General features: G+C 38.0%; 2 protein-coding genes across 2 annotated transcripts; both read right to left on the bottom strand.

Annotated features, from left to right (window-relative positions):
* Positions 1 to 6,754: 6,754 nt before the first annotated feature.
* On the bottom strand, positions 6,755 to 9,380 carry LOC103709811 (oxygen-evolving enhancer protein 2, chloroplastic-like). The gene is made up of 4 exons (XM_008795314.4): positions 8,775 to 9,380; positions 8,270 to 8,502; positions 7,371 to 7,421; positions 6,755 to 7,229 (listed from the first exon to the last, which is right to left on the bottom strand). The coding sequence occupies exons 1-4, from the start codon at positions 9,271 to 9,273 to the stop codon at positions 6,969 to 6,971; spliced, it is 1,044 nt and encodes a 347-aa protein (XP_008793536.2). The 5' UTR covers positions 9,274 to 9,380; the 3' UTR covers positions 6,755 to 6,968.
* A 2,354-nt stretch (positions 9,381 to 11,734) lies between these two features.
* Positions 11,735 to 16,158, bottom strand: LOC103709850. The gene is made up of 5 exons (XM_008795373.3): positions 14,918 to 16,158; positions 13,250 to 13,329; positions 12,817 to 13,081; positions 12,424 to 12,703; positions 11,735 to 12,224 (listed from the first exon to the last, which is right to left on the bottom strand). Exons 1-4 carry the CDS (start codon positions 15,663 to 15,665, stop codon positions 12,438 to 12,440), a joined length of 1,359 nt encoding a protein of 452 aa, XP_008793595.2. The 5' UTR covers positions 15,666 to 16,158; the 3' UTR covers positions 11,735 to 12,224; positions 12,424 to 12,437.
* Positions 16,159 to 17,460: the final 1,302 nt, after the last annotated feature.

Raw genomic sequence — 17,460 nt, 5'->3', positions numbered from 1 at the left:
TTTTACAAAATGGCTTCTTTTACTAAGTTCGATGCTTGGAAAGATGTCTAAATCCAGTTCTTGTATGTGTTTCCATACAATACTTGTTTGGGGGTACCTAGGACTCAATTTAATGCTTTGCTGTCTAACATGTTCAATTCGCAATGTTCATATGAATTGAACTAACAATCTGAGTTCTCTAAAGTGAAGAAAATTGATTGACTAGTGTGCAGTTGAAGGTTTTGGATTAAAGATCCAACTAGTAGACATGGACCTTTGTTGCTAAAATTGGGAGTGGATGCAGGGGCAAGTATAGGGATGCAAATATTTTTGAAAAACACTTCGAATAAAAGAAGTTTTAGGAAGCAGATTGGATTTTGAGCTTTGTGGAGTTTCTAAAGCAGGTAACATTACCTTAGGTTGAAGTTGTCTGCAACTTAGTGGTGGAGATGTAAGATGAAAGAAACAAATGATTTGGAGGTGAACCTAAACAACTGTTTTGTGCAAGAGGGCTAAAAGTTCAATGGGTAGCCGGTTAGGAGTCAGTAGAATTTAGGTTAAAAAAATTGATAGTGGAAGAAAAACAGGAGAATAATACCAGATCTTACATAAAACAGAAATACAAAATAAAAATATAAAAAGTATGAAAGGAAGAGGAAGGATATTAGCTGACTCACCGTGGGACCTAAGAAATTCCGTTGCTGTGGTGTCATACCTCAAGAGAACAAGAAGACATTATGTAAATTATTTCTTGTCATTATTCCTAAAATAGGACTTCCATATGGTCTCCTCCTTAGCTCTTTGTTTTTAGCTCTGTTTCCATTCATGGGAACATAATCACAAAGGCTCCCACATTGATCCTCGTTTGAGCAGAGTAGGAAATCTATTTCTTGGCCTTTTCCATATGTGGGGTCCATAGAAATGTGCATCCATCTCTGCTCTTCTTTCCTTTCTATTTAAGAATCCTTGAATAGTTGCTCTAAGAAAACCTTGTAAGCTGGATCCATTCATTCAAAGCACTGCCAGGACTTGAGTTAAATTTAGCCTGCCAATGCGTGGATGTAGGATAATAGAGCATCTGATCTTGTATTATGATGTTGTGATTTGAAGGCCTGAAATTGCTGATTGACCTTATCAGTGATTCCCTTTTGCTGATTTATTTGTGCAGTAAATCCCCATTGTTGAACTCTTTGATTATAGATGGAATTGAGATGATCTAAACTTAGGACGTTCTCTCCATGACACAATCTTTAATGTCCATTGACCAGCCACCCTGCCTCCTCTTTCTGTAGTACCCACTCTTAGCAAAGGGAACACTAATTCTTGCTCTTATTCCCTCTCAACAAATGCTTCTTAATCTGATACCATATTGATTGGGTAGGATTTTCTTCACTAGATACTCCCACCTTTCCTTTTTCTATGACCTGATCCTCATTTCACTCCTTATGCCTTACCTTTAATCTCGTTGATCCCTCTCTATATAACTTTAATAATCCCCTATTCTTCCCTAAGCTCTACCAACTTTGCAATTTCTCCTCTCACTTTCTCATAGTTAATGAATAAACAATTACCAATAAAAAGAATTATTGTGGATGTTAAAATCTCCAAGTTTTTCTTTCTTGTCGTTCTTTCTTAAGTATTTGATGATGGTATTAATTTCTTATATAAATTTTATAGACGAAAAACCTTAAACAAGAAGCTCTTATTCAATTATTCTTAACCTTCTCTTCCTAAATGAAGTTTCCCCCTGTTCTGTGAAACTTTGCACTATTATTTTTTTTAATATGTTTTATTGACACGGTTTTGGAGCCTAATTGTCATTACCAGTTTCCAAGGACATGCTTGCTTGAACCTGTGCACTACTTTATGACCTAAATGCATCAATTAGTTGACCTTGGAATTGAGCCAATCATGCTATTAAGATATTTTAATTTGGATTTTCAAAACTGGATTGCATCAAGTGAAAATTTTAGCTAAGTTCCCACTTGAATCTACCTTAGAAATCTCTATTCATGAAGGGTTGCATGATCCACACCTAATTAATCGCTGAATTTAAATTAGATTGGAGTTCATATATGAATCTTGGTTGTTACCTTATATACTTGCCTTCTTTTTTCCACACTACCAAGGTCAAATATTGAGGCTATCAATGATTTGAGATTGGACCAAGCCATGCAACTCAAGCGTGTCCTAGACGCCAATTTTGAAGCCCAAGCCCATGATGGATCTTAGTGAACTAATACCAAACTTAGTTTAGCCATCATAGAAAGGCCCAACCTAGCTCAAAAGCCCTATTTTTTTTTCTAGTAATTCCATATTCACTTTTTTCTTCGTTGGAATGGTGTTTCCCCTATATTTAAAAAATAATGGTTGTCTATATTCCACAACTTCTTTTTGAAGAAAATTTTTGTTATAGTAACAAAACATAAATTGTAAAGTAGCTGATAGTTACTATGTGATTGTTAATACTTAATAGTAACTAATTGATTATTTTGTGTGTAACTGTGTATATTGTACACATGTAATTATTTAATTAGGACTCTTATGGCCTATCAAACTTGATATTGTAACAACCCAAGACCTTACCCAAAAAGGTTATCTAGAAGGTGTAATTTGGATTCCTCGGTCATATATAAGTACCCAACATCTACCTACTGCTAGTAGATGTGTAAGTAGCAATCCACCTTTCCTAGATTTTTTAATTAATTAATATAAAATTTTATATCAAATACATTATAAATGATTTACATGCAATTTATGAACTTGATGAAACTGTGTTTGAATGGAAAATAAATTTCTGGTTTGGAACTAATATTTTTAATATAGAATATTATGTATGTTGTTTATATATCTTATATGGAATATGTATACTTTGATTGGAATATGATATATATTTTTCTATAAAGATTCTTTGATATGTTTTGGATTTGGATTCTCAGCTTGGCTATATTGTGGACTCCACTGACGGGGGTTAAATGTTGGTACTATGACTGTTCTGGGACTTGATTATTTTGGACCTACTTGGCAGGAGTTAAGTGTGGTACTATGGACCTACTCTGCAGGGGTTAAATGTAGTACTATGGACCTACTTTGCTGGATTTAAATACGGTACTACAGGTCTTGCTACAGGGATAATGTGGTTTTAGTTAAAAAGGCTGTTACGTTGAACATGACATTTTCGAATTGAACTTACGTGTATGAAAATGAATGTGAGGACCCATGTGGGCGTGTATTTAGTCTCACATTGGCTATATATTAAGTAGATCTTGGTTGCTGGCCAAGAAATCTAATAACATCTTAGCCTTTTTGGGTGAGGTCCTTGTTTGTTATAAATGGTATCGACCTATGGCTCATGTGGACTAGGGGACACTATAACATGAGCTTATTTGGGTTGTCTATGGATTGATCGTGGTGCTTGTGATTGAATTTATGGTATTTATGATTGGATTTGAATGGATTTGGACTTTTAGCTTCATGAGGATGCCAGGGCTTATACGGGAGGGAGTATGTAAGGACCGTACATGTGTGCATTTAGTCCCACATTAGCTATATGCTGGATAGATTATGGATATTTATACATGGTCAAGGAATAAATAACACCTTTTGGCTAGCTGTTTTGGGTGAGCTCCTGAGTTGTTACAATAGTTAAGCCCAATCTCGGCCCACTTGATAAAAGGAACATGTTTTCTAGTTCAAGCCTTGCTTTTGAGTTGGTAGCCCTCGCTGAACCCATTTAAGAGGCCTAGGCTTGTTTGGCTTGCAGATAACATTACCCATTAGCATAAAAAAATTTAGAATTCACCATAAAAATGAGCAAGTCAGATTGACTTATAAATTTTGGAAAGATAGAATAGAGCCAACGTCATGGATGATTTTCAAACTTTCATTTGTTTTCCTTCAAGGTCTGGTAGACATGTTGGGCTTGCATTGAAGAATACTAGGGAGAAGGACAGAGAACATTGTTTGTCATTAGCAAGGTTTGAGATACCATGGTATGGGGCGTAACCATGGTGGACCGGCATAGTATGTACTACATTACACCCCATATCTACTTATGGTTTGTTGGCATATATAAAAGATTGTGTTGCTATGAGGTTGTACAGTACGCAATTTAGGGAGGTATATACTATGGTATAGGGCAGTACTGTTGGTATTTCAAACTCTAGTATTTAGCATGATATGTTATATAAGGTGTGCATATCAATGGGGTATAGGATATTTGCAGAATTATTAGAGAAAATTTGGAACAATAAGCTCTAATAATGGGCAATAGATAAGAATGTTTTAAAACATAGAGCATTGATTGAATTGAAAAAGATACCGGTCACGGGTCACTAGTTCAACTATTGGGTCAACCAAAATTGAACCGTGATGTTATAATGATGAAATAAATATCTTAATATATTTAAATTAAATTAAAATTATAACTGAATATTAAATAAATATTATTATAACTAAGGGGTCTTTTTTTTAATCCCATAGGATTCGGGCTAGGGGTGTGTTGGGTTGACATGGGCCATGCCCAAATGGGCTTCCCCATCCATGAATCCAGCAGGAAATCCAGCCCAATCATGCTAGATTACCCAAATAGGCCCAAAGTAGAATGTTTCCAGCTGGGTTTTTGACTTAACTACATATTAGCCCAATGTTGGAAAATGTCAAGTATTTTCCATAATTCCTTAATATTGTACTTTTTAGATCTTGCCTTTTCATTGCCTATGTTTCTTTATTTACTGGCTACACTTCTACATCCTTTCAATTTTTATGTTATAGAATCTATCACCCTGCAAAAAAAGGTTAAGTTGCAGAACTCAAGTTATTTCTGGAATCATTTCCTGTTATTGTTCTTGTATTTTATTATTGCAGAACTAGTTAAAGTATTAGAAGTTACATCCTTGCTCTTCATTATGCAACATGTGGCAAAGTTATTGTCTATTCACAGGAGAGTTTTATTGCTGAATCTGCTTTTGAAGTTAACACTACAATGCAGTGATAATGTTAATTGGAGGCTTTCTAAAGGCATATACCATGGTATTCTGTTAATCTTATTAACCTCCATATTTTGATATTAAATGTTAATTAACAGTGCTACTCACAAATTTGTGAGTGTGAATCTTGATGCTGGAAACATTTTGGCGGATTACATTCTGGTTCTCATAAATCAGTTTGCACTATTGATGCTTAGAAACTGCTCTACTTGGTCATGCTTGTCAAATATTAGAACAAAGGAAAATGAAGAAAGATTGCAATAGCCTCTGGGAATGTTAATTAAGGAAGCAAAGCAGTCCAACCCTTTTCCCTGCTTCATGGCAGTCATTCCTTTCTTTCCTCTAATACCTAGTCTCAGTCATCCTTGATTGCATGTTCATCAACCTAAGATAAGTTCCCACCTAACTTCATCCTTGCAGGATAGGGATGTGGGTCTTGCATGATCAAAGTGCATCATAAGCAAATACAAAGAAGAAAAATAATTTGACCTGATCTACAAAAGGATTTGTCATTTCATTGATTAATGGCACATTAGTTTGACCTTATGCTTCCTGTCTTGCTACTGTTAGAAGTGGTCATTTGTGCTGAACAGAACTGACAGTTACATCAACATTTTTGGTGTATATTGTTATAAAACATAGAAGGCAAATAGAGGTTCTTGTATGGAGAAGTCTTTGATCATTGATCATTCAAATAAGTCCTCTGGTCTTAAAAATTTTGCATCGTATATGGATAATTATATTTCTATTTATAGCACCTTCAGACTCTATGCTGCTCATGGTTCAGGTTTTGATAGTTACTGATTACCCTTGAAATCTTGTTAGTCCATAATGGCAATTTGCAAAATCTCTAAGTTGAGAATGTTATAATTCTGTTCTAGATAAACTTTCAAGTTCTTTTTTGACAACTCTTGACTTCAGGCATTAGGCAGTTTGAATCATGCTAACATGGTATATAATAACCTCTTTGGAGTGCTAGTCTGATCAAAATTGAGGTGCGCTTTGATTTGGTTATTCCAATATAAAGGGTGCCTCTTCTGATTGTTGTTATTGCATCAATATTAAACTAAGGTTCACCGTTTTGGTACTAAACCTCGTACTGGTGCCACACTAGCACAGCGTTGGTACGGTACATATGGAATTTTTTTGGCGTATCGAGTGTCGGTATGCCACCGGTACATAGTACTGGTACCGAGCTGGTATCGTACGGTACGGTACACTCTATACTGTCTGATTCGGGCTGGTACGGCATACCTTGAATTAAACAGTTTTTTTGTGCAAGAAAGTAAATGATGGGTAAAAGGAAAACTATTTTTGAAGATGAAGGTTTCAAAATAAACACCAATAGGGCCTCTTCCATCTTTTCAGCTGTCAAATTATTCCATTGCTGCCATCTTTTCCTATGTCTCATTTTTGATGTAGAATTACCCAATAACCTTCACTATAGCCAATTTCTTTCTAGCATAATTGACAAAATACCTTCTCCTGAACCGTCTGTTTCAATTTTTCTTTTCCTTTTGTTCATATTTTAATTTAAATACCCAATGGACTTCTTTTCTTTCCCCCTATATAATACTTATTCCATCAATGATATGTCGCTACAAATATGTTCGATTTCTTTTAAAAACCTAATACAGCTGTTGCTGGGTTTTGAGGGATGAGTTCATTCAGAGTTGGAACAGATAAGCTTGTGATGAATTGATTCTTAATACCCACCACTCTGTCTTTTCTCCTTTCAGTTGCTGTCTGTCAAATCTTAGCAGAGCTCCCAGAGTCAAGCCTTTGTATTGGACTCATAACATTTTCCATTGCTAAGCATTTAGGGACACAACATAGAGAGTTCTCTAAGATCTTTAAGATTAAATTGCTTGTCTGACACTTTGAAATCTCATGTACCATCCTCTTATCAGACAACTCACATTAAACACATTCTGATCCTAAAGATGCCAGTTCTAATTGCATTCAACTCATTTACACAACAAGTGTCACACAACCTCTTTCTTATGCAACGTTGAAGGAATTGGCTGCACTCTCCACAAACTTTCGGCTACCCTTGAACCATCTCTTGTCACCAGCTTGTGCCTTGCAGATGTATAGCTTACCATCTGAAACTGTTGCCATTATAAGCTGGTGCTTCCCACCCTCATCTCCATCTGCTGTCCTTGTCAAAACTGAGATGTAGTAGTATTGTTTCCCACCTACCACCGGTGTGGAGCTTTCCAATATGTTGGCTGTTGCTACAGCATCCTGGTCGAACCCACCCTATCAAGACAAATCTTTTAATTTAATAATGTTTTCTTTAATTATCATGAATATTTTGTTAGTCATGTGAGTATCAAAAGATGCAAAACCTAATATTGATAAAGACTGATCAATTTGGTATGGTTTTAAGTTTTAACATACCTCAGCATCTGTTTTGCCAGAGTAGGCCTGTTTCCCTAGCAAGTAATCAACCTGCACAGAATGTATTGGAACTTGAGTCCTGGATTCTGTTATCTGAACTTTTGCTTGTGAACTTAGTCTGCACGCTTGCCCAGTTACCAACTTTTGCATTTTCTTTCTTGAGCTAGTACTTCTTTTTCCTTTTTTTTGAACTTGAACAACTAGTGTAGAGACCCCAGGGGCCACATGTGGAGGAATTTTGCTGATAATTGTTCCTTATGAACTGTGTATATGGAGAAACTGACCAATACTCCCCCCCCCCTCCCCCTTTTTTCCCCTGAAACCCAGAACCTTTATGAGATTAACTAGAACTTTATTTGATTAATCACTTTGAATGTGGCAGAAACGAAAATCTTCAGATACGTATGTCATAGACTTCGGAATAATAGGGTGAAACATGAATTCACCGAAGGAAAAGCATGTGTGGCACTTATCGAGGGCAAAGCACTAGAGTGCCAAGTTAAACAATATGAGAAAACACGATAAAAATTTGAGGCTAAATAAGGGTTGAAGGTTTAGGAAATTGAACGTAATCACTTAAGGATTATGGATGGAATGTGTACGAAAAGATGCAGAAAACTTGCTGTGCTAGTGGATGCAAACTTTAATTGGAACAGATGGCGAAGGATTAAGATATAACCGGCACCAAATAGCTTCAGAAAAGGTCTGCTGGTTAGTACTTATGGTTCATCAATTTTACAAGCTAAGAAGCATTAAATTTGGCACGAGGCATACACATAACAGCAGGATAACTTGTGATCACTGTTCCTCATGATTTTTTTTATTATGTTGAGTATGGCCTGGTTAGGATTATCTTGCATAAATTCATTAAGGACTAATATACAGTGCAACGTAATTACTTGTGAGATAAATTCCTCAGGGCTGCCGTAGTCAGTGATGGATTTCTTTGGCGTGGGTGTGACCATGACGGCAACGTAGCTGTTGGGGTCAAAGTTGTCTTCCCACCTCATCACTTGACCAGGATACTCCACCTCTTTGCTTGGGTTCCACTTTGATGGTATCATCAACTTGAATCCATTGCCATTGTATGAAAAGAAATCTGTATTTGTCTTTGGCTTCCCAAAGATATTAGCTGCATTGAATAAATAATCTTTTAGGCAATTGGCTAGTGACATTGATTATTTAAAACTTTTGTATACCAATTAGCTAACTACATACTATTTCTTAATATTTCAGTCATGCTATATTATGAATATCCTCCTTTTCTGTTCAACTTCCTATGTAATTGTACACATACTGACAGCTACGACCATCACAAGCTCAACTTAAATGAACTGACAATTTTTTCTTCCTGCTGTGTTTATTGCTTGTGATTTTGTTTCAGAGAATCGAAGGAAAGATCACCTGTTTCTCCATAGGCAGCATCGGCAGGTGAGACCTTCACACTGGTAGCAGCAGTGCCGACGAGTACTGTCAGAGCTAACCGACGTGAGACCACTGTGTTGCTCTCGTCTTCTTGGCCTGCCTGCTTCTGCGCCCTGCAGACCAGCCGGGTGGGCCTGATGCTTGGCATTGGACGTGGTGGAGTTCTCGAGGTGGAGGGTGCATGGTGGTGGAGGAAGCATGCAGTTGATGCCATCTCTCTCTCTCTCTCTCTCTCTCTCTCTCTCTCTCTATCTACTCTCGGAGCTCTTCCTCTCTTGTTGGGTTTTGGTAAGCGGCAGTGGGTTATTGTGGTGGCTTTGTGATGAGTGGAGGGAAATGGTTTTGCTCCGGATATGGGATGGACGTGGAACTGGATAAAGGAGCATGAGAGTTTTAGATTAGATAGAGTTCTAGAAGCTTTGATTGGTCCACGTAGCACCAGATTGCTTTCCCATCCCTGTCCAGTGTTGGCTGTCATTGTGTTATCCCCTATAATTGTCTGCCCACGCGCTGCGCCTGTACGTGTACATGTTCTGGTTTATACGCAGTATTTGTATCCCATCCAGGAAAAACAAAAAATTACAACCATCGAATGGATAATTTAGCTTGCGAGCCATGAATATTTTTCTGTTGATGCTGGTTTTACTTCTTTCACTGAGTAGCTATTTGGCAATTAAACTTGCTTGATTGCCTGAGGCCAGTTGACTAAATTTATCGTTCGTAGTTGATTGTAATTTCACCAAAAAAAAGAAAAAGAAAAAAATGGCTTGTTACCCAATCAGCTATCGTATCAGCAGCTGGACTATCTTTTTTGGCCATCTTGCATTAAAACTGAATGTATGAAACAACATTATTTTTGGCGTGCATGTTTTAGGTGCGCTGTTAGAAGTTCTAAAATTATGCATAATATGAATTTTATGACAATGATAATCTTTTACTCCTGGTTGACACCCTCTCCTCTTGGCAAGAGGTCTCAGCTAGAGGCGATAGCTTCAAAGCTAAAAAATCCAGCTTCATTCTTGGGTAATGGTTGCATAGCTCAAAAAGTTATGGTTCATGATTTTGTTGATAATTTGTCAACACCAACGATAGAATTTTCTCGTACCAGCTGAGCAGCGCCACAAGTATTAGCATTGGTTGCTAGGATCACCTGGACTGCAATTAATAAGGGGGGGGTATTTCCTTGGAATCATCATTTTTCATAGAAAAATAGAGAACTCCCAGAAGGGTGGTAGAAGTTAGAGATGTTTGCTCCATGGCTTAGGAGGCAAAAGTCTCTGGTTTTTTAACTACCTAAGTTTAGGAGTTGTGGCATATGCTATAGTTGATTTGTGGAATGAGAGTGGACTGTGCATGGATTAATAGTTTCAATTGTTGAGTTTGTTAGGAATCCATTGGAGCAGAGAGCAGTTCTTTAACTCGAAGTGCATCTTCTTCGCGGCCATGAGGTCCCTGTGGTTCCTTCACTGCCGGTGATCCTACCTCGGTCTCACCTCTTCTAGGGGAAAAATTTCTAAACCAAGGGAGGATATCTCCATTGTGATTTAAAGCTGATCAGGCCAGCGTTAGATCTATGGGTCTGAAAGCTGCTGCTCTTACAAATATCCATTATCTGTACATGGCTTTTTATCAGAAACAGACTCTAAATTGGTGAGGTCCTAACAACGAAAGAATGGCATGTCAATAATAAATGTCCCTTCTGCAATCACTCTATTGAATCAGCCAATCCAGTCTTTATCAATTGTACCTCGACCAAGAACATTTGAATCGAACTTGAGGTTTTTTATATATCAAAGAATGACCATGAACATTGTTGTCCCTCTGGGTTCATTTGGACATGGAACTGTATCATATTTAATATCAGATACTGTTGGATCAACCGTCACTACCTATTTATTGGAGCCTTAGGAAGGAGAGAGATGCCGAAATCTTTCTCCACAAGAAGTCCTCTACATCAGTGTTTCTGCATTCTGCTCTTTCCTGCCTAGGGGACTGGTCTAGCCTCTTATAAAATATCTACGTTTTACTTTCGGTTGGGTTGCAGTAAGCTGGACCTTTCTTTTGGTGAGGAAATTTTTGTTAAGTATACTTTTCTTCCCTTTCCACCCCCCATCCTTTCTTCCATTTTTTTTGTCAAGAAGACTATGGACTGCCAGAATTGGTAGCACTTTGCTCCAACAAAGCATGAAAGTAGAGGAAGAATGAAAGTAGAAGATTTGACAGAACCACTCCTTAAGAAAGTTTCATTGCAGTAATTGTGGATATTCATATAGGAGCAGCCAAACAATCCATAATATTGTAGGAGGTCCATATTGCTGTTAATTGGCATCCTTCGGCGCAAAAATGAGGAGTATGTCTCGAAGTTATGAGTTCTAACATATATGATTTCCTTTTTCTATGGTGGGATAACCTCTATTCTTTCAGTCATTGCAATAGACAGCTTGATGAAATAGGTGAAAGATGGAGGAGAAATGATTTTTTTCTTTTGTGGTTAAATTACAAGAATTTGTCATAGAAAACAGGAATTTACATGAGAAGTTATCACTTCCAGCCCGGACATATTATGATTTGGATTGCCCTGAAAATGTCTTCTTTGACACCTGATGTTTACATCATCACATAATTTGAAATGCAAAGAAAATAACAGACACAATGAAACAGTGAATCAAAGTATACAGATCTGCTACCTTAATGGCTAATTTTAAAGAAACACTTGAATATTAAGATTTCATGTCCAAAGATATACCTATCTAGAAGTTGCTGAAGTCCTTTCTTCCCTTTTCTTTTTCTCTGGTGATAGTCTTGGTAAGATGTTTCGAGAACAAATGAGGTGAAACATGAGGGTGCAGCCGACATTAGGATAAATATACAGGCCCCTCCAAGCAATGGTGTAGCAAAAATCTCAATGATATATAAATGAATAGCTTAAACACCAGATCTACGAAACGCTGCTTTGTATTAGTAGCTATAGTCAAACTGTGTGGATGTCGGACAATACAACACCATATATCTAATCTCAAACTCAAGGCAAGACATGTAAATGCCGATTTCACTTGTCATCAGATATCTTACCTTCTTTTTAATTTTTTTTTAGCTTTTGACGAAAGATATCTGAGCTTTCAATTGAATAATATCTGAAGCTGTGCAGAGTTCTGCAACCAAGAAACAATGAATAGATGAAAAAAATGGTGGCTTCAACCAATGGTGCTTCTGGCTATGCTAGGAACTGTACACCTCTATCCAACTACTCCGGACCCCTGTCAGCGGGCTGCAATCTTCCAATGCAAGAATTATCTCTATGTATGTGCCATTGTCTTCAATTCAGACAAATTGGATAACTCTATATATCACAAGGGCATTGAATGTCTGTTTGACGCAATGGCCTTTACAAGAAACCACTTCTGCAGTGGGCAAGAGATGCAAGATTCCCTGCAAATATTTGAAGAGATCAAGGAAATCCAGAGGAAGAACAATGCAGGTATGCTTATAATAACATCTAAGTAGATATAACACAACTAATATAGGGTAAACATTCTGCATATATGAAATATGTCTATACAGAATTAGCTTTCATCTATAAATGATATGCTACAGAAACAGATTCCAACTGAAGAAAAAGAATATGGACCTCAAGTTCGCTTCTCAGATGGGGATGTAGCCTCCTCCCTGAAATCCCTCTCGATGAAGGGTTTTTCTCGGGAATGACTTTCGACCAATAGAGCAACTCCTTTTCAGTGCATCATGCCTACTCCAAGATGAAATGTGTGCATAGATAAAAGGAAAAGTGAAGCAAACTAGAAGTAGAAACAGCAATACAGCGCAGAGAATCATAACATTACGAAATCCATCTTTCAAATCAGGGTCTCTTTGCCCTGTCCATGGTACACCCCCAACATTCATCCCAAATACTGTGACATAAAAAGAATAGATCAGTTAAGCACTTATACAACTTACTCTCTGGAACGAATCATATGATATTGAACTTCCTATTTCTATTTAATATAGTGAAAAGAGAAACTACCTCCGGTAACAATAGATAGTGGAAGAAAGATCATCGAGAGAAAAGAAAGATAGTAAAGCTTCCTGTTTATTTGCTCTGACTGCCAGCTATCAAGACCAGCCTGAATTGCTGTTACCCGATTAACTATGAATCCCAAGTTCTCTTTCAACCTCCTAAGACGACCTATTAGTTCTTCAAGCGCAACAATGTCTTCATTTGCAAACCAACTTTTAGCTGCACACTTTTCTTTTACACGTGGAAACACTTGCTCGCCATGAGCAACAACCTGGATTACGATACAATCAGGAAAATGAGAAGATCAATCATCCATTTAGAGCTGGGGGTTCCTTGTTCCAATGATCCATATACACAAACCACAACCTTCTTTGCATTAACCTGCCACTACAACATAATAATAATAATGATAAAGAAATAAAATAAAATAAATGAATACCTGTAAGAGGCGCTGCAAATTCAAATGCATTTTTGGAAATCTTCTGTCGTCCAACAATTGTTTCCTATGTGTGGTTCCACCTGGACACAAAGGAATAGCTTCAGTGAGTATATTGACTAACCATGCATGCATACTGGACTAAGACTAAAGGGGAAGGAAAAAAAACAAGAAACTCCATAACCATGCTAAGAGTGGAATTGCTAAAAATTGTGAACATATTTCAACCAGCCATGATGCCCTGTCACTAAAAATAGATTAGGAGTGGACTCTTGTAAATAAGTTAGTATTTTTTTACTTCCTATACTAAAACTACAATAAACCAGAAGGATTATCTTAGTTTTACAAGATCTTAGGCCAAAAAGAACCAGATTTGTTGAAGTTGTATGGTTCAAGTTGACTGGAGATACAAGGGTCCTCTTGGCCACAAAAGAAGCCAACTGACAAGGTCTTCCACATGGTTCTCATTCCCCTGGAGTAAGCCGACCATGTGCCTCTTGATTGGTATCATTCAGAAGGTAAGTTGCCTGACTATAAAAATAAGCAGTTGCAGCACTGGAATGGTGATAATTATGATAAACAGCACATTGTATTAGTAATGAAGCACCAGCATACTAATTTCATTTCAATGAACTAGCAACAATGAATTGATGAATAAATCTAAGCAGGTAGTTGATGTAGATGCTACATCTATCTAAAATAGTGTAGCTGCCAGAACTACCTAAAATAGTTAGATGCCCAACCCCTTTTTATTCTTTTCTTAAAAAAAAAAGTCTTGAACTAGGTTCTTTGCTGGACTGCCAGACTAGATAACAGCTAAGTATTTATGATCATGATAAGGTGACATGTGAGGCCAAGAAACAGAAATGGCAACTATGTTTTCTTCAAAAGACCAGGATTTAAGTGGACTAATGGTCCTCAAAGCAGAACGTCTAACCGCCTATCTAATTGCAATCGATTTATTGACTCATTCTAGTTACTGGTGCTTAAGTCTTCCAACCTTTTCCGCCAATCTTCAACACAAGGTAAGCCAAAGCTAAAGATGATTGTCATGTTTCATTACCTCCATTCAACGATTTGCTCCCAACACAATTAAATATCCAGCTCATAAACTTTGCTAAAAGGTAGTTTTTCCTATTTGATACATCACTATTAATCGACATTTAATTGTCAATCATCTAGCATATTCATGTGCTTGAATATTTACGGAAAAAGCTATTTTACCAAATCAACCCAGTTAATCTATAGTTTTTCCATACTTTCAGAGGCATTTCATTCATGGAGCTGGTCTACTTACTTTGAGTGGCTACTTTTCTTCTGCTAACTAAAATGATCATCTAGAAATATGCGGACCTCGTATTTATGAGAGTCCTTTAACAATATCAAAAGATTACCTTCTGTATTCATATGAACTCACCATGTTCCACTACCTCACTTCTGATGCACCTCGAACATCATGCAAGTCCATTGGTTGTCTCCAGAAACATGTGCATTGTCTAACAAGTAACCTTTCCATCTCCGAATCCAATTTTGCATTTTTGTTTTCCTTCTATAACATTCCATACAGATTCAAAGCTATGACTCAAACTTAAATCTATAAGTGACAGAAATATTGATTGCTAATGAATTGTGAGCAATTAAGACATGGGTCTGATTCATGGTAACAGTTACCTTTGTCCAATTCCAGCTCCATCGAATCCAATTCCATCTCAAGCTTTGTCACTATATCCTGCACCTGATCAATATGTGTGTCAACAATGTGCACAATGAGATTCGAAACAGTCTCCGGCACGGGATTATCGGCCTCCTCCGAATGATTCATTGTGAGCAAGAACTCAAGCACATGCTCGCCAATCACAATGCTACTTGAACCACCAATCTCCTCATCCCTCAGCACACGCTGGATTGGGCTTTCGACGCTTGGTATCTCCGACAGCAACGACTGCTCGGTCTGCGAAAATCCCAGCCTCGGCACCCGTCCCAGGCTCACGGTGATCACCGAGTTCTCGGTGACCCTCGCCGCGAGCCGGAGGGTGAAGTTGCTGGACGCCGGGCCAGGGGAGTTCACCCGGAACACGAGGGCGCCATCGACGTGGCCGCAGAAGGGGCCGTTGCTGACGAGGGTGAGAATGTCCTGGAGTTTTAATGGCGGGCAGAGGACGTCGATGAGGTATTCGGCGGAGATGGCGAGCTTCTGGTTGCTCTTGGGGAACTCGACGTGGTACCAGCAGAATTCTCGGCCGCTGCCCTCTCGGAGGTCCCATTCCTTGGTGAAGAAGTTGCCGTGGCCGTCGAAGAGGTAGGCTTTTTTCCGGACGGCGCCGGGGAAATGGCTCCGGTAGTGGCGGGGCCCTCGAGTGGGGCTCCCCATCTCCAGCTCCTCGTCCTCCGCCGCCGGGTCCTCCGTGACGAGCTCCATGGAAAAAGGCTCCAACTTTTTGAGAAATATTGGCTCTTACGAGTTGGAAAGGTGCGATTTTGGATCAAATTTTGGGGGAAAGGTGAGAACTTTGAATCGATCGAGGGACTCCGGAATCGAGAAGTTTGAGAAAATGGCCGGCCGGACACCGGTTGAGATTGGGAAAGCTTTGGAGTCTCCAACAATGCCGAAAGCGGCAAATATCTATGGAAACCAAAGAGGGAGGAGGGAGGGAGAGACGAGAGGAGGAGACAGTATCGTAAAGAAGAAGGGAGAAAGCAATGGAAAAAGTAACGAACGCTCGCGACATCCGCCACCTTCCTCGGAGCTTCTCTGTTTGGAGATTCGCGGATCCCGTGTTATGCAAACAATAATTCCCTCTAGATCCTAACCATGCAAATACCTCTCTCACACATTTTTGGGAGCAGCGAGGCGATTTCGCATTTAAATATTTCTCTCATGGTCGATCTCAGTTTGGATCGATGAAAGGAATGCTCCGATTCTTTTTTACATATCAAATAAGAGAACTTAGTATTTGTTAAAATATTTGTAGAATTTTTTTTTTCCATCGTATTCGGTATATCTTAGGATTATAAATACTTCTATACAAAAAAAATAATATAAACTGATATAAGATTATGATAATAAAAAAAATAATACTTGCTAATATAAGTTGTTACGTGAAACCTAAAATTACTGTAACAAGATTATGCTAACTAAGAAAAATAATACTAATCGATACAGTATCATGCTAATAAAAAAAAATAATATGGGTTGATACAAGTTGTCATGTGATCTCTAAAATTATGCTAATAGTATTACCGAGTCATCAATGTATAATAAATTAAAAAAATATTAAAATGTTAATAGATTTGGTTAACATGATCATGATTCAATATAATGTGGACCAACTGTATTTAATCAAGTCTTGGTTGGCCTACAGATATGTCGAATCACAATCATATTAATCAAATTCATTTACTCTTTTCCCCCATCTCCTTTTTGTTTATTTTCTTTATTCCAATTACTCAGCAATACTTATAAGTTCTTTTACTTGAGGCGCAAGGAAAAACATGTAACAGTCCTCAAATCCAAAACAAGGCCGATCACGATCCAAACCAAGGTTAATCATGAGTATTAAAATGTAAAAATGTTCCATTATATGACATGAGGAAAAAGGATTGAGTTTAGACCCTCTCCACTCATGAATTCGAGAGTCCAATTCAATTGCTCACCTTCCAGGCATCAATCATAGATTGGTGATTGAAGAGGATAAGATATAATTCAATTGCCTGTGTTTGATACTTCTATATGATGGGGCGGATTATGAGCCTGATGATGTGGCATAAGCAGATACGTCTACATCATAGTTGATGTGGCAATTGAGATACACTCTTCAATTTTTTTGATATAATCAAGCTAAGTCAACTCCAACCGACCTAAAAGCTAAATCAAGTAGAGCATAAGTAGATGACCTCCGAGCCTATATGCATTGTCTGATATGCCGAATTAAATCTTGCAGCTCGGCCAAACATCTATTCAACTTGGCAACCATCCTAGGCTAACCTGATCCTTTTTACCTCAAATAGTAGTATGACTGTTTTATGCCGAAACGCGCTCCTTCCATGATGCCTAGAGTTAAAGATTATAATATTAACCTTGGATGGCTACAACACGTGCCATGCGACTACAATACGGCCTCACATGGTTGCATCACATCTTAAGATGGTTATGATGCAATCTTGAATAGTTATAGTACATCTCTCAATAATTATTGCATGATCTGAGTCTGTTA

Source organism: Phoenix dactylifera, chromosome 16 (assembly GCF_009389715.1).
Source record: "Phoenix dactylifera cultivar Barhee BC4 chromosome 16, palm_55x_up_171113_PBpolish2nd_filt_p, whole genome shotgun sequence".
In the NCBI taxonomy this organism is placed as follows: domain Eukaryota; kingdom Viridiplantae; phylum Streptophyta; class Magnoliopsida; order Arecales; family Arecaceae; genus Phoenix; species Phoenix dactylifera.
This window is presented reverse-complemented; position numbering and strand designations above follow the sequence as displayed.

What these genes read in the sequence shown, in the direction of transcription:
- LOC103709811 (XM_008795314.4), bottom strand. Translation starts at nt 9,273, where the DNA reads ATGACAGCCAACACTGGACAGGGATGGGAAAGCAATCTGGTGCTACGT. An exon ending in CTGAGGAATTTATCTCACAA is followed by an intron (nt 7,422 to 8,269) that starts GTAATTACGTTG and finishes CATTCTGTGCAG; the next exon opens with GTTGATTACTTGCTAGGGAA. An exon ending in CTGGCAAAACAGATGCTGAG is followed by an intron (nt 7,230 to 7,370) that starts GTATGTTAAAAC and finishes TTGTCTTGATAG; the next exon opens with GGTGGGTTCGACCAGGATGC.
- LOC103709850 (XM_008795373.3), bottom strand. Translation starts at nt 15,665, where the DNA reads ATGGAGCTCGTCACGGAGGACCCGGCGGCGGAGGACGAGGAGCTGGAG. An exon ending in GGAGCTGGAATTGGACAAAG is followed by an intron (nt 13,330 to 14,917) that starts GTAACTGTTACC and finishes CTTTGTGTCCAG; the next exon opens with GTGGAACCACACATAGGAAA. An exon ending in ACTATCTATTGTTACCGGAG is followed by an intron (nt 12,704 to 12,816) that starts GTAGTTTCTCTT and finishes TTTATGTCACAG; the next exon opens with TATTTGGGATGAATGTTGGG.